Here is a 21,969-nt window from a genome sequence, read left to right as displayed (position 1 = left end):
GTAAGGGCGCAATTAGTAAATTAAAATAACTAATAAAAATTATATAATTCAAATAGTAAATTACAAAAAAATTATTAATTAATTAATAAGCTGAAAATAATTTTACAAATAAATAATAATTCGTTAAAATTTGGCCTGAAAATTTTTTGTTAGTCAGAGAGGGGGGAGGGGGGTAATCAAGATTTTGCCCCGGGCACCAGATAGGCTACAACTGCCACTTTAGACTTCACAGACGTCACGTCACGGAAAAAATTCCTCTGTAACGTTATATAAAGCAGCAAAAGTATTAATTTTTGCTAGTGTGAAAGGGTCTACACTTCTACAGCATAATGTGAAAGCACACTAGAATCTGAACTTCGTAAGAATTTCGACTTAGTTAGCACCTCTACAGTGTATCAAAACCGTCTAACCAATATTGCCATCTATAGAAACATTAATTTTTCTCAGAAATCATAGATAGCGTACAAAATGTCACATCTTTCGTTCCATTCGATTTCCCAACATTGAAAAAACTTGTGTTTATACAAAGTGGGAAACTTATGTTTTCTTTCCTTTTTAACTTTAAAAAGAACTCCTAAAAAAGTCAATATTTACAAAAACAAAAGATAAAAAAAAAATCATAAAAAAATCCAAATATTTCGACTCCACATCTGGGAGCTTTTTCCCTAACAAACATCCAAACAAAGTTCTGAGACATCTATTCAGAAATGAAGAAAAGCTCAGTAATTATGTGTTTGAGGATGTCACCGAAAAAAAATGAAGGAAAAAGAAACAACTTTTAAAAAATAAAATCATCTGAAGAAAACAAAAACCAAGACACAAGAAAGAAAAAACTGACTTTAAAAAGGAGAAATATATCTTGTATTAGTGACGTTCGTTTGTCTTGTCGGTAATTAGTCAGACAATTAAAGTAATTGCAGTTCTGAAAGTACTTAAAATGTGAAATGTATCTATTTGTTTGTTTTGTGTTGTTATTATTCTTTTTTCTTTTTGTGTTGGTTGTCGTTTTCTTTGGACAATTTTATTTTACAAAAAAAAATCTAGCTACTTCTAAATTTATAGTTCTTTAGTAAGTCAGTTTTAAGACCACGCTGGCTTAGCACGACAATGCGATAAAATATAGAAAATGTAGGACAATGAAAATAAAATCGCAAATAACTCTGAGCCAGCGAAAAAAAAACACAAACAGATCGGTCGAGACCTCTACTTTGCTGCCGTCGGGTTCAAGAGAATAAAAATTAGATAAAAATCCACGAAAAAAGATAAAAAAAAAACTCAAAACAAAACTGAGAACTGTAGTAAAAAGTAGACAGAATAATAAACGCCGATATTGAATGGAAGGTCGAAGTTTCATTGAGAATATTTTTCTACCTGGTTTTTTCGAGTACTAATCCCTTTGCGGGTTTTGAAGTACAGAAAATTTCATTAGGTTGCGACATGTGGACAATAGTAAAAATCAAAACTGATAAGACCGCAATAAATGAGAATAAAATAGGTATACATTCCATACACAAGCTGTATTCCTTATAGGAATACAGCATTCCTATAAGGGCAAATTTTTGGTGGATGTTCTTCTTAATTTCAACTGCCTCCCTGTTAACTTGCATAGGGACTTGTAACAGGGACAATTTTACAGGCATCACTTGAGAAGGTGGTTCTTACCTTAATTTTTGTTTGTTTTTTGTTTTGTTTTTTATTTTGTTTTCTGTAGCCAGACATCCACAGCCTAAAAGGTTGTCTGCTTTCAGGTATATCGTACACCATACATTCAATACAATAGAGATCTGAAATTTCAGGATCAGAAAAACAAAACTGTTCTGGTCTCAGATTGTCTTGTTTCAGATTTCCTGCAGGCGATTATACGGTCTCGCAATATCCGATTCTTGGCATAAATCTTGCAATAAAAAAACTGACTTGCCTTTTTCTGGGAGTTGCACCAGAAATAATTTCTTATGCTCTTTGGGCTTTGTGATATGCGGAGGAACATAAGGGTATTGAGGTGGCTCAAAATTGGGTCTCCACCAGTTCCCAAGGGTATCTTCAACGATCCATTCATTTGCAACCCCATCTTGTCGTCCCAACGTCTAAAATAGCAGTATTTTAATATAATTTTTTATCTTATTATTATTAAATATTATGTATTAAGTCATTAGTACTATTACTTTCATTACCAACATCAATCAAGTTACATTTATTATTAATAGTATCATCATTATTACTAATATAAAATATTATTATTATTAAATACATTGAGTATTCTTCTTATATTATACACAATGTAACAATTGTATTTCGTGATGACCATTGGCTCGAAAAAAAAATCAGGAGAGATCTTGCAAAAATCACTAGACTAAACAGAAAAAGCATTAAAGCGCTGACCTACGAATCTTGCGTCTGACAAAGCAACATATTTTGTCTTATTTGCATCTCGTCTACTTATTGACCTCAAAATCCAGATAATATTTTATGTTAACAATTTATATTAACAATTTATATTAATATTTTATATTAACGTATAAACAATATCCAGAGTATTCCAAATAGGTCGTAAAAAAACTAAAATAAATAGCCACTGAGAAAATAACTTAACCGGGAAAAAGAACCCTTTAAACTAGTCATAAACCACTAAAGATGGTAAACTTCATGGTAAAGATGCTAAACTAAAGATCACTAAAGATGGTAAACTAAAGATCACTAAAGATGGTAAACCAGTCATAAATAACTAAAGATAATAAACTAAAGATCACTAAAGATGGTAAACTAAAGATCAGTATAAATGGTAAACTAAAGATCACTAAAGATGGTAAACAAGTAATTAAGTCATAAATAACTAAAGATGTTAAACTACATATCACTAGAGTTGGTAAACTTTATGGTAAAGATAGTAAAAATGGTAAATTAACGGTCACTAAAGATAGTAAACTAGTCAAAAAGTCATAAATCACTAGAGATGCTAAACTTCTTTGTTGTATGCCGCTGATGAATCATAATGCGATTAAATAAGCAAATTGAGTAAATAAATGAATCAGACCACGCCACCTTTCCTTTCAAGATGAATATGAAACAAAAATACCTAATACAGGGTAAACTTTCAGCTAGGGCAGAAAAATAATAAATACTAATAAAAGCGCGAATAAGTCACCTTCACGTCTGAAAGCCTTGATGAAGAGAAGAAAAAAGAAAAAAAGTAGAATAAACAGCTATAAAAGATACAACAAAATGATACAACGATACAGAAAAGACGAAACAACAAGAAGAAAAACGACAAAACGAAAGAAGCTCGCAATTTAAAATTTGAACTGGGATGTAAATTTCATTCATTTTTCTTTTTGTTGTACATTGTGTTTTTTTCTAGTATGATTAAGGTGTTTCGTTTAAAATTTTCTTTTTGCGCTGACAAAAGCTTTCAGAAGTAAAATCGAAAAATTCGAGCTTCTATTAGCACATATATTTTTTCACTATCTTAATTATAACTTTCGCTTTTTCTTCGGGTCAAATTATGAATAATCCATACAAAAAAGGTCCAATTTTTGTATAACACATGATATCTAGATAATCTTACGTTTAGCTATCAGTCTTCTGTAGAGCCGGAGAGGACATTAATACTAATGCCACCCCCATCCCCCAAGATTTTTCTGGCGCCCTCATTCTGTTTTTTCTCTTTTTACCCTTTTTTTAAATAAACAGTTTGGTTAATTATTGACATCCTTGTCACACATTTCCACCCCCATCCTTTTTTTAATGCACATTTCCTGGAAGCAACACTTTCCACATTTCCTCTCTGGAAACCCCAGAGGAAATTTTTGAACGTCACAAAATATCCTACGCATAATCAAGGGTCAATTATAGAGCTGACTTTTATTCTCTTATTCTCAGAAAACCTTTTTTGAAAATTTCCCCCATGGAAATTTCAAGATTTGTTTTCCACATTTTGCTATAGGCGCTTCATCTCCATAATATGGAAGTCTTTGACCACCGCTGTTTACTAAACACATTAAGGATTTAACACTCCGACAGAACCTCAAATGCTGATGTGCGTCAGCGCTGCTGTAACATCCAGCCCACAGCCACGATTGTCAAACAGAAAAGACTGCGTTGGTTTTCTCATGTCCTGAAAAGACCCAATGACCGCATCAAATAAGTGCTTCTAGCTGCCCCTCTATCAGTTTGACGCAGACATCCTGGCGGTCAATTGAAGAATTGGTGGGCAACTGTCAAAAACCACCCCGATGCCATTGGTGGATTCCGGAAGTTTGGCAGAAAGTGGAGAGCCGCAAGCTCCGGGTTGCTGAAGAGCTGGCACATGTTCGCCACAAATGGGAGTCAGCCATACGGAGTCTTCTAGATGCCGGGTGAACCGTTCACGTCTTGTCCCGCAGCAGACATATTTTGCTTTAATCTTTCCTCCTTTCCTTTTAACAAATTTGTTTGAATGTACCAGGTACTGTAGAGATGGAACAGCGAGCCAGTGTCGAGGAAAAGAAAAGAAGAAAAATCGGGGTTTCCCAAGGTTGGGAATCGAAATCAGGTATATTCTCCCTGAATCTTTAATCGATTCTGTTTTGTAATTCAAATTTTCGTAAAGACCTCACTTTCTCATTATTATTCAAAGCTAGTTCTCAAACTCTCTTATATTGGATAATCAAATATGTACAAGTGATTTCCAAGACCCTTATTATCCTCTCCTCCCCCAAGAATTTGGTAGCCCCCTATTATTTTTACATTATCAACCTTGCTTGTTGTTTTGTCAAATATGTTCCGACACGTTATGAAGAGGGTAGCAGACATGGCAAATACCTCAATCGTCAAGGTAATTATGTACAGAAGTAACCTTGATTGTAAATTACATTTGCAATTGTAAACCTTGATTGTAAATAATTTCTTATATTTCATCCACCTTTCTTTATAGCCTTTATTATAGCGAAGGTTGGAAAGAGACAACGCTCGTATCTTGTTCCGACCATTCTAGCCATTAAGAGACCAGCAATACTATAAATATTAACTGAAATTATTGAATAATTAAATTATTAAAATAATTAAGATAAAATACTTAGATATTTATTTATTTCAAGATTATTGATTTCAAATTAAAATTATTAATGATTTAATTCATCCACCTTTCTTTATAGCCTTTATTATAGCGAAGGTTGGAAAGAGACAACCCTCGTATCTTGTTCCGACCATTCTAGCCATTAGGAGACCAGCAAAACTATAAATATTAACTGAAATTATTGAATAATTAAATTATTAAAATAATTAGGATAAAATACTTAGATATCTATTTATTTCAAGATTATTTCAAATTAAAATTATAAATGATTTAATTCATCCACCTTTCTTTATAGCCTTTATTATAGCGAAGGTTGGAAAGAGACAACCCTCGTATCTTGTTCCGACCATTCTAGCCATTAGGAGACCAGCAAAACTATAAATATTAACTGAAATTATTGAATAATTAAATTATTAAAATAATTAGGATAAAATACTTAGATATTTATTTATTTCAAGATTATTGATTTCAAATTAAAATTATTAATAATTTAATTCATCCACCTTTCTTTATAGCCTTTATTATAGCGAAGGTTGGAAAGAGACAACCCTCGTATCTTGTTCCGACCATTCTAGCCATTAGGAGACCAGCAAAACTATAAATATTAACTGAAATTATTGAATAATTAAATTATTAAAATAATTAGGATAAAATACTTAGATATTTATTTATTTCAAGATTATTGATTTCAAATTAAAATTATTAATGATTTAATTCATCCACCTTTCTTTATAGCCTTTATTATAGCGAAGGTTGGAAAGAGACAACCCTCGTATCTTGTTCCGACCATTCTAGCCATTAGGAGACCAGCAAAACTATAAATATTAACTGAAATTATTGAATAATTAAATTATTAAAATAATGAGGATAAAATACTTAGATATTTATTTATTTCAAGATTATTGATTTCAAATTAAAATTATTAATGATTTAATTCATCCACCTTTCTTTATAGCCTTTATTATAGCGAAGGTTGGAAAGAGACAACCCTCGTATCTTGTTCCGACCATTCTAGCCATTAGGAGACCAGCAAAACTATAAATATTAACTGAAATTATTGAATAATTAAATTATTAAAATAATTAGGATAAAATACTTAGATATTTATTTATTTCAAGATTATTGATTTCAAATTAAAATTATTAATGATTTAATTCATCCACCTTTCTTTATAGCCTTTATTATAGCGAAGGTTGGAAAGAGACAACCCTCGTATCTTGTTCCGACCATTCTAGCCATTAGGAGACCAGCAAAACTATAAATATTAACTGAAATTATTGAATAATTAAATTATTAAAATAATTAGGATAAAATACTTAGATATTTATTTATTTCAAGATTATTGATTTCAAATTAAAATTATTAATGATTTAATTCATCCACCTTTCTTTATAGCCTTTATTATAGCGAAGGTTGGAAAGAGACAACCCTCGTATCTTGTTCCGACAATTCTAGCCATTAGGAGACCAGCAAAACTATAAATACTAACTGAAATTATTGAATAATTAAATTATTAAAATAATTAGGATAAAATACTTAGATATTTATTTATTTCAAGATTATTGATTTCAAATTAAAATTATTAATGATTTAATTCATCCACCTTTCTTTATAGCCTTTATTATAGCGAAGGTTGGAAAGAGACAACCCTCGTATCTTGTTCCGACCATTCTAGCCATTAGGAGACCAGCAAAACTATAAATATTAACTGAAATTATTGAATAATTAAATTATTAAAATAATTAGGATAAAATACTTAGATATTTATTTATTTCAAGATTATTGATTTCAAATTAAAATTATTAATGATTTAATTCATCCACCTTTCTTTATAGCCTTTATTATAGAGAAGGTTGGAAAGAGACAACCCTCGTATCTTGTTCCGACCATTCTAGCCATTAGGAGACCAGCAAAACTATAAATATTAACTGAAATTATTGAATAATTAAATTATTAAAATAATTAGGATAAAATACTTAGATATTTATTTATTTCAAGATTATTGATTTCAAATTAAAATTATTAATGATTTAATTCATCCACCTTTCTTTAAAGCCTTTATTATAGCGAAGGTTGGAAAGAGACAACCCTCGTATCTTGTTCCGACCATTCTAGCCATTAGGAGACCAGCAAAACTATAAATATTAACTGAAATTATTGAATAATTAAATTATTAAAATAATTAGGATAAAATACTTAGATATTTAATTATTTCAAGATTATTGATTTCAAATTAAAATTATTAATGATTTAATTCATCCACCTTTCTTTATAGCCTTTATTATAGAGAAGGTTGGAAAGAGACAACCCTCGTATCTTGTTCCGACCATTCTAGCCATTAGGAGACCAGCAAAACTATAAATATTAACTGAAATTATTGAATAATTAAATTATTAAAATAATTAGGATAAAATACTTAGATATTTATTTATTTCAAGATTATTGATTTCAAATTAAAATTATTAATGATTTAATTCATCCACCTTTTTTTATAGCCTTTATTATAGAGAAGGTTGGAAAGAGACAACCCTCGTATCTTGTTCCGACCATTCTAGCCATTAGGAGACCAGCAAAACTATAAATATTAACTGAAATTATTGAATAATTAAATTATTAAAATAATTAGGATAAAATACTTAGATATTTATTTATTTCAAGATTATTGATTTCAAATTAAAATTATTAATGATTTAATTCATCCACCTTTCTTTATAGCCTTTATTATAGAGAAGGTTGGAAAGAGACAACCCTCGTATCTTGTTCCGACCATTCTAGCCATTAGGAGACCAGCAAAACTATAAATATTAACTGAAATTATTGAATAATTAAATTATTAAAATAATTAGGATAAAATACTTAGATATTTATTTATTTCAAGATTATTGATTTCAAATTAAAATTATTAATGATTTAATTCATCCACCTTTCTTTATAGCCTTTATTATAGCGAAGGTTGGAAAGAGACAACCCTCGTATCTTGTTCCGACCATTCTTGCCATTAGGAGACCAGCAAAACTATAAATATTAACTGAAATTATTGAATAATTAAATTATTAAAATAATTAGGATAAAATACTTAGATATTTATTTATTTCAAGATTATTGATTTCAAATTAAAATTATTAATGATTTAATTCATCCACCTTTCTTTATAGCCTTTATTATAGAGAAGGTTGGAAAGAGACAACCCTCGTATCTTGTTCCGACCATTCTAGCCATTAGGAGACCAGCAAAACTATAAATATTAACTGAAATTATTGAATATTTAAATTATTAAAATAATTAGGATAAAATACTTAGATATTTATTTATTTCAAGATTATTGATTTCAAATTAAAATTATTAATGATTTAATTCATCCACCTTTCTTTATAGCCTTTATTACAGCGAAGGTTGGAAAGAGACAACCCTCGTATCTTGTTCCGACCATTCTAGCCATTAGGAGACCAGCAAAACTATAAATATTAACTGAAATTATTGAATAATTAAATTATTAAAATAATTAGGATAAAATACTTAGATATCTATTTATTTCAAGATTATTGATTTCAAATTAAAATTATTAATGATTTAATTCATCCACCTTTCTTTATAGCCTTTATTATAGCGAAGGTTGGAAAGAGACAACCCTCGTATCTTGTTCCGACCATTCTAGCCATTAGGAGACCAGCAAAACTATAAATATTAACAGAAAATTATTGAATAATTAAATTATTAAAATAATTAGGATAAAATACTTAGATATTTATTTATTTCAAGATTATTGATTTCAAATTAAAATTGTTAATGATTTAATTCATCCACCTTTCTTTATAGCCTTTATTATAGAGAAGGTTGGAAAGAGACAACCCTCGTATCTTGTTCCGACCATTCTAGCCATTAGGAGACCAGCAAAACTATAAATATTAACTGAAATTATTGAATAATTAAATTATTAAAATAATTAGGATAAAATACTTAGATATTTATTTATTTCAAGATTATTGATTTCAAATTAAAATTATTAATGATTTAATTCATCCACCTTTCTTTATAGCCTTTATTATAGAGAAGGTTGGAAAGAGACAACCCTCGTATCTTGTTCCGACCATTCTAGCCATTAGGAGACCAGCAAAACTATAAATATTAACTGAAATTATTGAATAATTAAATTATTAAAATAATTAGGATAAAATACTTAGATATTTATTTATTTCAAGATTATTGATTTCAAATTAAAATTATTAATGATTTAATTCATCCACCTTTCTTTATAGCCTTTATTATAGCGAAGGTTGGAAAGAGACAACCCTCGTATCTTGTTCCGACCATTCTAGCCATTAGGAGACCAGCAAAACTATAAATATTAACTGAAATTATTGAATAATTAAATTATTAAAATAATTAGGATAAAATACATAGATATTTATTTATTTCAAGATTATTGATTTCAAATTAAAATTATTAATGATTTAATTCATCCACCTTTCTTTATAGCCTTTATTATAGCGAAGGTTGGAAAGAGACAACCCTCGTATCTTGTTCCGACCATTCTAGCCATTAGGAGACCAGCAAAACTATAAATATTAACTGAAATTATTGAATAATTAAATTATTAAAATAATTAGGATAAAATACTTAGATATTTATTTATTTCAAGATTATTGATTTCAAATTAAAATTATTAATGATTTAATTCATCCACCTTTCTTTATAGCCTTTATTATAGCGAAGGTTGGAAAGAGACAACCCTCGTATCTTGTTCCGACCATTCTAGCCATTAGGAGACCAGCAAAACTATAAATATTAACTGAAATTATTGAATAATTAAATTATTAAAATAATTAGGATAAAATACTTAGATATCTATTTATTTCAAGATTATTGATTTCAAATTAAAATTATTAATGATTTAATTCATCCACCTTTCTTTATAGCCTTTATTATAGCGAAGGTTGGAAAGAGACAACCCTCGTATCTTGTTCCGACCATTCTAGCCATTAGGAGACCAGCAAAACTATAAATATTAACTGAAATTATTGAATAATTAAATTATTAAAATAATTAGGATAAAATACTTAGATATTTATTTATTTCAAGATTATTGATTTCAAATTAAAATTATTAATGATTTAATTCATCCACCTTTCTTTATAGCCTTTATTATAGCGAAGGTTGGAAAGAGACAACCCTCGTATCTTGTTCCGACCATTCTAGCCATTAGGAGACCAGCAAAACTATAAATATTAACTGAAATTATTGAATAATTAAATTATTAAAATAATTAGGATAAAATACTTAGATATTTATTTATTTCAAGATTATTGATTTCAAATTAAAATTATTAATGATTTAATTCATCCACCTTTCTTTATAGCCTTTATTATAGAGAAGGTTGGAAAGAGACAACCCTCGTATCTTGTTCCGACCATTCTAGCCATTAGGAGACCAGCAAAACTATAAATATTAACTGAAATTATTGAATAATTAAATTATTAAAATAATTAGGATAAAATACTTATATATTTATTTATTTCAAGATTATTGATTTCAAATTAAAATTATTAATGATTTAATTCATCCACCTTTCTTTATAGCCTTTATTATAGAGAAGGTTAGAAAGAGACAACCCTCGTATCTTGTTCCGACCATTCTAGCCATTAGGAGACCAGCAAAACTATAAATATTAACTGAAATTATTGAATAATTAAATTATTAAAATAATTAGGATAAAATACTTAGATATTTATTTATTTCAAGATTATTGATTTCAAATTAAAATTATTAATGATTTAATTCATCCACCTTTCTTTATAGCCTTTATTATAGCGAAGGTTGGAAAGAGACAACCCTCGTATCTTGTTCCGACCATTCTAGCCATTAGGAGACCAGCAAAACTATAACTATTAACTGAAATTATTGAATAATTAAATTATTAAAATAATTAGGATAAAATACTTAGATATTTATTTATTTCAAGATTATTGATTTCAAATTAAAATTATTAATGATTTAATTCATCCACCTTTCTTTATAGCCTTTATTATAGAGAAGGTTGGAAAGAGACAACCCTCGTATCTTGTTCCGACCATTCTAGCCATTAGGAGACCAGCAAAACTATAAATATTAACTGAAATTATTGAATAATTAAATTATTAAAATAATTAGGATAAAATACTTAGATATTTATTTATTTCAAGATTATTGATTTCAAATTAAAATTATTAATGATTTAATTCATCCACCTTTCTTTATAGCCTTTATTATAGAGAAGGTTGGAAAGAGACAACCCTCGTATCTTGTTCCGACCATTCTAGCCATTAGGAGACCAGCAAAACTATAAATATTAACTGAAATTATTGAATAATTAAATTATTAAAATAATTAGGATAAAATACTTAGATATTTATTTATTTCAAGATTATTGATTTCAAATTAAAATTATTAATGATTTAATTCATCCACCTTTCTTTATAGCCTTTATTATAGCGAAGGTTGGAAAGAGACAACCCTCGTATCTTGTTCCGACCATTCTAGCCATTAGGAGACCAGCAAAACTATAAATATTAACTGAAATTATTGAATAATTAAATTATTAAAATAATTAGGATAAAATACTTAGATATTTATTTATTTCAAGATTATTGATTTCAAATTAAAATTATTAATGATTTAATTCATCCACCTTTCTTTATAGCCTTTATTATAGCGAAGGTTGGAAAGAGACAACCCTCGTATCTTGTTCCGACCATTCTAGCCATTAGGAGACCAGCAAAACTATAAATATTAACTGAAATTATTGAATAATTAAATTATTAAAATAATTAGGATAAAATACTTAGATATTTATTTATTTCAAGATTATTGATTTCAAATTAAAATTATTAATGATTTAATTCATCCACCTTTCTTTATAGCCTTTATTATAGCGAAGGTTGGAAAGAGACAACCCTCGTATCTTGTTCCGACCATTCTAGCCATTAGGAGACCAGCAAAACTATAAATATTAACTGAAATTATTGAATAATTAAATTATTAAAATAATTAGGATAAAATACTTATATATCTATTTATTTCAAGATTATTGATTTCAAATTAAAATTATTAATGATTTAATTCATCCACCTTTCTTTATAGCCTTTATTATAGCGAAGGTTGGAAAGAGACAACCCTCGTATCTTGTTCCGACCATTCTAGCCATTAGGAGACCAGCAAAACTATAAATATTAACTGAAATTATTGAATAATTAAATTATTAAAATAATTAGGATAAAATACTTAGATATTTATTTATTTCAAGATTATTGATTTCAAATTAAAATTATTAATGATTTAATTCATCCACCTTTCTTTATAGCCTTTATTATAGCGAAGGTTGGAAAGAGACAACCCTCGAATCTTGTTCCGACCATTCTAGCCATTAGGAGACCAGCAAAACTATAAATATTAACTGAAATTATTGAATAATTAAATTACTAAAATAATTAAGATAAAATACTTAGATATTTATTTATTTCAAGATTACATATTTCAAATTAAAATTATTAATGATTTAATTATTAAAAATTCTTAATTAAAGTTATTATAAAATTAATGAATATAAAAATAATAAGGTTTAAGTTGTCACCGTGTTCAGTTTTGATACAAAACTGAAATTTATATCTTCTTTCCTTTGTTCACTGATATTTGGAGGAAAAAAAGAAATATCACATAGAAATTAATCTAAGCTTCGATATAAAAAAAAAACTGATATCAAATTCAGAGAATATTAGTGAATTGACGGGCAAAATTTCAGTACCATATGAAGATAACAAAAAATACGTATAAAAATGACTGTACATTATCTTAATTCTTACCGTTTGGGTCAGCAGTTTCAAATCTAATCAGGTTAAATAACATATTTTACCAAGCAATTTGATCAAATATTTTTAAAATTTGATTAGTTTTATGTAACCTTTCCCTTCTAGGAGGGGGACTAGAAGGTCTGTTTTTCCTTACGGGGGAAAAACGTCGGCAATGGCTAAAACTCAACGATCCATGCCATTCGACACACACTAGCCTCCCCTTGATTTAATGTCACAAGACACAATTCTCATACCTAACTACTATTTTTTCTACTAAATCATTAACATGGTCATGGCGGAAAGGCGAAGTGCAGTAACAACATATTTTTACACATAATCTTCTTCTTGTGAAGAAAATTTTTATACCCAGAAAAAAGACCCTCTTATTTGTAAGAAGGTTTTTACATACGCACCTGAATCGCCTATATACTGAGTAATTCTTCTATGGCTGTGTGGAGCTTATTCATAGCAACATAATAATTTTGAGAAGATGCTTCTTGTACATAAATATAAGTGTATTTTAAAAATGGCAGTGATCTGGTCACTAAAATTGTGGGACCACTCTCCAAATTTCAAAGCTGTATGATTATCCTAATTATTGTCTTACTACATGCTATTTAAAAAACGAGACTCAAAGTGTAAGCACTTTGGCCACTTCCTTGCAACAGACGGCGGGAATGAACCTCAGTCCCGGAAGATTCCAGGCGTGGCTTTATCCACAACGCTGTTACAAGGTCCTTTCCAGCCAACCGTCTTGGGCTAAACAGAAAGCAGGGCGTCTGCGGCTGAAGTGGGAGGATGCCATTAAGAAAGACTTAAGGGAAACGGAAACTTCCCCGGAGGGTGTAAAGAGGGAGGCTTTGAATAAATTGGAATGGAGGAGGAGCGTAAGTAGCTATGATGGACTCAGGCGGCTTGGTGCTGCGGTGAGTTGTTAGTAGTAGTAAATTATATTACTCATAAGTTGTAGGCAAGACACAGCATCCTAAAAAGGGGACATGCAAAATCAAATTATTCTAAAACGCTGCTTTACTTAAGATTTTGTACAGGAAGGTAAAAATCAGGCTAACCCCAGTTTCTCAGTTTCAAAACTTTGATTCTAGATCGGAATATATATCTCAGCAACTGTTGCGATGGTCGATGGATTTTGATTGGATTTTCACATGACAATTTTATTAAGGCTATCAACTAAGACCAATCAGAGGGGGGGGGGTAATATCAAATTAATATTCTCTTTATATTCTTTTATTCCAGAATACTTTAAAGTTGTTAGGGTTCATCTGAAGATTGCCCAGACAATGTTAGTACATTTCTTCACAAGGCAAACTTCATGTTAATTAGTACTTGGACCCCTAAGTTAGCAACTTGATTTACTGTTTTCATTTTTATGTTTATAGCCAATTTTCATTGCCCTCCTGAGACAACGCTTAAGCAAACTTTCTTAGATTTCGTGGGGTCGTTACAACAAGTTATTAAATATAAAAAAAAATTCATCTGAAAGTTAGGAGTAACATTAAAACTTAAAACGAATGGAAATTATTACGTATATGAAGGAGAATTCTCCCTCCTCAACACCTCGCTCTTAACACTAACATTTTTTAGTACTTTTCAAAAAGTTTCTTGTCATTTTGGTTAAACGAACATTCTGTTTTATGAGTCATTCTTAAGCAAATGTGGCAAAATTCAAACTTTAACGCAAAAAGCGAGGTGTTAATCAGGAGGTCATCTTCTTCAATTTCTGTTCGCTTTAAATTTTAATGTTGCTCCTTACTTTCAGTTGAAAAAACTTGTTGTTTTTTTTAAATTTAATTCTTGATAGTTTTTTAAATAAAGTCAGGGTGGCCCCACCTACACGGAGAAATCCCCCTCCCCACGGAAATAGCCTCTAGACAATTCAATTCCGGTGAAAATTTACCCCGGGCAATTGCGCTTCAACTCCACGCGTAAAATTGATACGGAAAAGAGAAAGCAAATCGTATAAGAAGAATCTTCTATAGGAATTCTGGCAAATTTCCCGAGTGTATAATTTCCCCTGACAAAGTTCACCCCTAGAAACTTCCTTCCACATGGAAAATTCACCCCTGGAAAAACACCCAACAGAAAATTCGTCCACCACCAACCCGTAAATGTATACATACTTTCCAACAACAAATATTATGCGTAAACAATGGGCAAATTTTATAAATTAAGAACCTTTCCCCTGGGGCTGTGGGGGGCATTTCATATCCAAATGCACAATTATTGGGCCTTTCAACTATGATGAACAAAATGGCTATCTTAAAATGTTGATCAGACGATACTGGGAAAACAATTGGGTGGGGTAGGGAGCCTAGTGGCCCACCAATATTTTTGGTAACTTAAAAAGGGCACTAGAACTTTTAATTTTCATTAAAATAACCCGTATCACGTCATTCTAGGACCACTGGGTCGATACCATTACCCATGGGGAAAAAACAAATAAACACGCACCCGTGATCTTTCTTCTGACAAAAAATACAAATTCCACATTTTTGCAGATTGGAGCTTTAATCCTCTACAGTAGGGTTTCCTGATACGCTGAATCAGATGGTATAATTTTCGTTAAGATTCTATGACTTTTAGGGGCATTTCCCTTTTTTTCGAAAATCAGGCCAATATTCTCAGGCTCATAGCCTTTAGTGGGTAAAACTAAACTTTGTGAAACTTATATATTTGAAGTCAGGACAATAAGTCGATTCTTTTGATATATCTTATCCTTACTTATCTTATCCTTACTTATTTTAATATATCTTATCCTTGATACATCTATCCTTACTTATAGTTCGTTACCACGAACTGTTTGATTATACAAATTACTTTGAAATGACAGTATCACATCTGTATTGAAATTAATCTGTTCTTAACCTTTGATTTTCGCTGACTACTCATCCCAAATCGGTAGTAAAGTTCCAAAATACAATTCATTCCGACTAATAATAGCTGTTCTGATACGCATACATCAGGTGCTGATTAGGAACGTGCACGTATACGGGCGTCAAGTTCCTTTAATCCAAGTAAAATATTACTGCTTTTATAGTTATTTCCATAATCGGTACTGACCATATATTTCTCCTTTCCTCCTGTTTTAGCTAGTCCCCCCTCCCCCACGAAATTCCAACTGTACGGAAAAATTAATAGAAAGCTAATGTTAGAAACAAAATAAGGTAAATACTTAACAATATTGTATAAGGAACGACTAATCGCGAAGGCATAAAATACATAAAACTGCGAAAAAATTTCGGAAAAAAAGAACAAATCAATGGCAATAAATTTTTTTCCAAATTTATTGCTTTCCAAATATGCTTTCTTATTAATATTACACTAACGTTTGCCATTGCAAGTAATAGGGTGGAGGAATGCTTGGGAGGGTGGCAAGAGGGGAGAGGGGCTTAAAAATGGTTAAACAATTCCTATTTATTTAATTTTCTTTATTGTTGAAATAGAATGAAATTCAATAGACTTTCAGCCATAAGATTATTAATTATCGAACGTTTTTAGCACTGAATTCGCAGCTGGGTAACAGTAACAGTCATAATAAATTTCCGTTTATTCAATTAATCCTTGATTTTTTTATTTTTTTTTTGGAAAACTAGTAAATTTTTCTTCGAAAACTAGGAACTTTACTTCGAAAATTAGCAATTTTACTTAATAAAACCAGGACTTGCAATTCAAATGTGAGTAGTTTTACTAGAAATGTTTTATAAGTAATTTTTGAATATTGCTAAGTAATTTTTGCTTAGTATACGAAATGTGTTTATTAATTGACTAAATTTGTAGTAAATTCACTTGGTAATAGTACCCTTACAAGTTATTTGTATAATTATAAATTTCACGGGCCCAACGATGCGATTAATTTTTCGTGGCGAAATTAAAGAAATTTTTCAACAATGTATATGTTACGTTGAAAGACCGAAAACTGGTATTCATCGGTAAACGTCCGACATTCCTTTTTCTCTGCTTGGATTCAGTCACCTTTGTCAGTCTTGTCAGTCTCAAGGTTTGATGGTAAAAGTTACCAAACCCAACCTGATCTAACCTTACCTGTCACCATCGAACCTTGCATAAAACTGAAAAAGTAGACTGGCAAGGCTGACTAAATTCGAGGATAAAAAAAAATTAATTTCGGACATTCACCGGTGAATGTCGACATTCTCCGATTTCGGTCTTTCACAGTAGCATATATACTATACTTACATAGTCGGAACAACCTGTTACTATTATATCAATTGTAATATATTTGCAACAAAAATCTGATAAGTTTTCTTTTCAACTTGACCATCCTTGACTGAGGCAATCATAACAATTTTACCAAAAGCTTCCTAGTTTGAACAGTATTCATTTTAACCATAATTTGACAAATGGCTTAGGCGCATGCCGGCTCTAACCACAAAACTTAAAATATTTGATTTATTTCCTAACATTGCAAAAATGCATCCAACCTTGGACATTGGGAAATGCGTAAAGGATTCCATTTATTCAGATACTTCATCGTTCAAATGAATTAGTGCTGAATGACATCTGGGATAGGGAACATGCTTCAGCTACAGGTAGTTTTTTGTTTTTTTTTTCACCTTACTTACTCTAAATTGGTAGTGTTGCATTTAAACACGAAAACTATAGGTAACTTAAAAGGATAGAATCTAGCATTCGTATCGAAAAAACACCAAAACCATCTAGAGCTTGCCGTCTCTTAGAAATTTTCAGCGTATTAATAAGGCAAATTTAGTGTAATTTGCAAAACTGGTGTAGTAATGAGTGTCTGATCTCTGTCTCTACGAAAAACACATGTACGAGGTTTGAAAAAATGGTAAGAACTGTCAAATGCTAGATGGCACTGGTTGTTTTTTTGTTTGTTGACACTAGCACCAGTTTCCACTTTATAACTTACCCAATGCCGAGATGATGATAAGTTTCTTTGTTTCGGTACCTAAAGCAGCTAAATTACAAGGTGGCCCAAATAAGACTCAAGGCTTAGAAATAGCTGTATCTTTTTGTTTTGTATTTTTTATTAATTTTCTTTTTTCTTAAAACAATCGATTCATATGAATGTTTTACAACTAAATATGAAATTTGATATCTCTCAATCGATTTCCATTTTCTAGCTGACAAATAATGACTTTTTCAAGAACATTTTATACTACTCCCTCATTAAAATAACGATGATGATTTCCTTGACTTGAACATAAATATTGGCCATACATGCCCAATCAGTTACTGGCTGATTGGAGACAAAAGAAATCTGAGCCTATTTTGGGCATTACGAGTCAATACATTATTATTTATTTATTTTTTGGTTCGTCTTTGCGTAGTTTGCGTCTTCATCGAGGTCTCTTGTCTCTGTATATTTGCCCTGTAAGTTCAAGCCCGTTTCAGGTGTCAAAAGATGTTAAAAACAATCTCCAAGATATGTTTGTCTTAACTGAGCTCTATTATACTCTGTCTACGCGTCCTGTAAGTTACAAGCCTTTCAGAAATGAAAATAGCCTCGTTTTGGTGCGTCCAAAATCTTTTAGTCTGGAATGATCGAAGAATTCAAAATCAAGTAACTGGGCAGAACAAAAGTGTTACGAGTCTTAGCTGATCGAAGCACAAACCTTGGCCCATTTCCTGATGAAATAAAATTGTTTGCGTTTTTTCTGTACATATCCTCCTTGACCAACGTGTCAACATATCAGTACATAAGTGTCTCTATGGATATAAGTTGCAAGCATTTAAGAAAAAATCCTTTGTCCTTTTTGGAGCAAACAAATATTTAGGCAATAAAATCCTTTTGTTAGTCTTATCCCTTTCCATAAACGTAATATTTGGAAGTCTCAATCCCCTCCACAAACACTCTCTAAATGTTTTAACTTGATCACCCCAATCGTCCCCAAAATATTACATATACATTATTTTGATAACGTAGATGCATTTGCTGTCTTTTTACCTTGTTATTTGCTCCATCACTTCACCTTGAACAGATTCAACGTTTTACTGAGGCTAATAGTGCCAAAATTTTTAGGTGAATAGGGACACAAAGTTTTGGCTCCCTAACCCCGTGCCGCTAAGCCCAAAATATGCAGATACACGATTTTGATCACATGGGTACATGTAGTGTCTCTTCTGTTTAGATCATTACTTAATCGGTAGTATATTCTAGTCTTAAAGGGTCTTATAGAGCTAAAAGTTTTAAAAATATGGGGGGCCATAAACTTTAGACCTCCATCAAATTCAAGATACGATGTCCACTTGCTCCCCCGACATTCCTTGCTTGATCCCAAAAACCGTTATCAGGAAAGTGTAGATACGTTGTTTTTAATCACCTAGCAACACATAGTTACTTTAAGTTTACCTCACTACCTAACTGTTAATAGATTATAGGTCAAACACGAATTTATATTCCAAAAACTTTCAGTTAGATTGGAGCCCCTCCGTCTCTCTCTTTCTATCCTCTTTCGAAATTTTGAAGTCCAAATGACACCCCCCAACCAAAAAAAGTGAACCTGAAGATTTGAAATTGAGCTGATCCGAAGAAATTGCAGATACACTATTTTGATAACCATTGTATTTTTGAGTTATTTCGCTACTTAACTATATTGAGTAATAGTGCAAAAACGTGTACGTTGTTCATTAACAAACATATTTAGCCCCCCCCCCCTTGGCAAAATAGGAATTCCTTCAACAATTCCTTCCCCAAAACTACCTGAAAGTTTCAACTCCATTCCCCGAGTCATAACCAAAATATTGTATATATTTAATTTGTATAACCTAGATGCGCACTATGCCTTTTGATTATCTTTGCTCTCTTCTCCAAGTCATAATTTAGCACCCCTTTGCCCCCCCCCAAAAAAAAAAACCCTTGAGAGTTTCAACTTGGTACCTCTAGCCGTTCCCAAGATATTGCATATAATTTAAAGCTCGAGTGCATGTCCTTCGGAAACTTTGGGAATCTAGGCCTAGCAAACAATTTCTAAGAGTTCCCAGCTGATCAAATAACCAAAACCAGATACGGTCACCTTTTCTACTAAAATCTACCTGTGGACAAAGGATTACTTGCATAGTCTAAGGCCACTCCCCAGGGGGCTGTGGAAGTGATGCCAACTTCTATTAGACCTTTTGATGTTTCTGAACAAAATGATTTCCTTAAAATTTCGGAGAGGCCGGATGCCTTCCAATCACTTTTAGAAAATAAAAGGACGCTAGAGCTTTTAATTTCCAGTTGAATTAGCCTCCTCCAAGTTTCAAGGACCCCCTCCATACGAAGAGGCCGGAGAAAATGTTTTGGCCCTTTTCCAGCTCTATACCAGGCACCGTTTTCAGGAGTATCAACATTGTTTTTCCTGAATTGTGGTCCATTTAGTCCAACTACTTAAAGATACAAATTTCAAGCAAGTAGTAAAAAAATTGTGTTGGGTCTCATTTTATTTTGGGGAGGGGGGGAGATAGACCCTAAATTGATTTTTTCTAAATTTTGTCCCTCTTGGCCCAAGAATTTACGACTGTAAGTTTCAAACTGATCAGGGACAAAGCACACTTACAGTCCCCTAACACTCACCCGCTCCCACAAGATATGTATGATGCTCTTGACTAGAGAATAATCCCTTAGATGAACGAATACTTAAGAGTTTTCTCATTGTGAGACTTATGTGTAAACAACTGACAATTTAAAATATTTACGAGCCTTGCACCAGAGGTTATGGGGGTCAGGTAATCCTTATCCTGAACAAAATGGATATTGGACCGAATGTCTTAAGGGCTTACGGTGGGCTGAGTAGCAAAAAAGATACAGGAAGAGGGCTGGATACCCTCCAATCACTGTATGAAGAGACTAAGGAGGGGGAAAGGAAGGAATAATACATAGAAAAGCAGCAAAAGGCTCTTAGGGTTACCTCTGAACAAAGACCGCGCCAAAAAAGAACGTAGTTGCATACAACTATTAAGTATACCTGTGTGCAGGGAGAAAATAAACACCCTCCTATATAATAGCCCATAGGACCCAGGAATTTGGCAAAACCCAGGATTTTGACAAGTGTATGAGGTATTGCCTGAAAATATCCCATTTCTTGATGAAGTAGTTGCTTAGGTGAAAGTCTTGGTGACCTTGATCCTCCGTTGGACGGTATCCCTATCCTAGAATATACCACAGCTCTTAACGGAGACAAGTAGTACAACCTCCGCAGCTCCTTGACAATGACAGAAAAGAAACTGAAATTTTAAACATTAGAACAAGTATCTCCTAAAGTTATAGGACCTGAAAAAAGCCTATTTTCCTGGGATAACACCGTTCCTTTTTCCTTTCCTTTTTTTTGAAGTGATTCATTGCAGCTTCAGTTACCAAGCAAATGTGCGTTATGCCAAAACGGAGAGCGCTTTCTGGAGACACAATTTTACACCAACCACCAAAGCCAATTTTTAAAACGACAACACAATCCGAATCAAAGAGCTCATACTCAATCGAAAGGTGATTTGCAATGGCCGAAAACCATGTGTAAAACTTTTTAGCTCCAACATCGAACAGTCTAGATGGCCTACAGTTTCTACCAGCCAAAAGCTACTTTTCCGAACAAACCTCAATTGGCAAAAAGCAGTGAATATTATTCTATTTACAAAATCATAACTAATCTAATAGTTTGATACACCCTATGCAAAATTCGATTTATTATTTACATAAGTAAAGTCAACCAAAAATAGGTCTTTTTATTCCACTTACGGATGAATTCTTTAAATTCTAAAATATATTTTGTAGTTCTTGGACTAAAGGGGGCATTCCCTTAACAAGCAAAGTTGTCCTCCATAATTAGACAGACTTGTGGTTCCACTTGGGGTCATAATTTGGCTAGAAAAGTGGCTTGAGTTCGAAAACCATACCGAATTAGGTTCTCGAGCAAATAGAACTGTTTATGACTTGTTGACTTTCCGTGAAATCGCACGCTTAAGTAATGCCTAAAATTTGCCCAACTTCAATTTGACAAAATAAGTAATGGTTAGGTTGACCACTGTGGTTACATCACACGCAATTAAATTAAAGCATATAGCATTCAAAAATACCCAAATAACCTACTTATTTTGTAAAGGTAGTGATGCGAGTTTCCGTAATTT

The 21,969-nt window shown here is 31.5% G+C and overlaps 2 protein-coding genes across 2 annotated transcripts in view; one reads left to right on the top strand and one right to left on the bottom strand.

Moving 5' to 3' along the window:
• Cpsf5 (cleavage and polyadenylation specificity factor subunit 5) overlaps window positions 1-21,969 on the bottom strand; it is a 198,019-nt gene that overhangs the window by 141,824 nt on the left and 34,226 nt on the right. Inside the window, exon 4 of the mRNA XM_089095121.1 lies at window positions 1,919-2,084. Within this exon, the coding sequence (XP_088951247.1) occupies window positions 1,919-2,084 (166 nt within the window). The remainder of the gene's footprint in view (window positions 1-1,918; window positions 2,085-21,969) is intronic.
• The window catches only part of LOC148947858 (uncharacterized), a 10,193-nt gene continuing 5,550 nt past the window's right edge, over window positions 17,327-21,969 (top strand). The window contains exon 1 of the mRNA XM_089095120.1: window positions 17,327-17,438. Within this exon, the coding sequence (XP_088951246.1) occupies window positions 17,403-17,438 (36 nt within the window). The 5' untranslated portion in view covers window positions 17,327-17,402. The remainder of the gene's footprint in view (window positions 17,439-21,969) is intronic.

This window comes from Artemia sp. Qi Xiang Cuo, chromosome 10 (genome assembly GCF_049724085.1).
Source record: "Artemia sp. Qi Xiang Cuo chromosome 10, ASM4972408v1, whole genome shotgun sequence".
Lineage (NCBI taxonomy): Eukaryota > Metazoa > Arthropoda > Branchiopoda > Anostraca > Artemiidae > Artemia > Artemia sp. Qi Xiang Cuo.
Note: the sequence above shows the minus strand (reverse complement) of the source record. Positions and strands in the feature narration are given on the sequence as shown.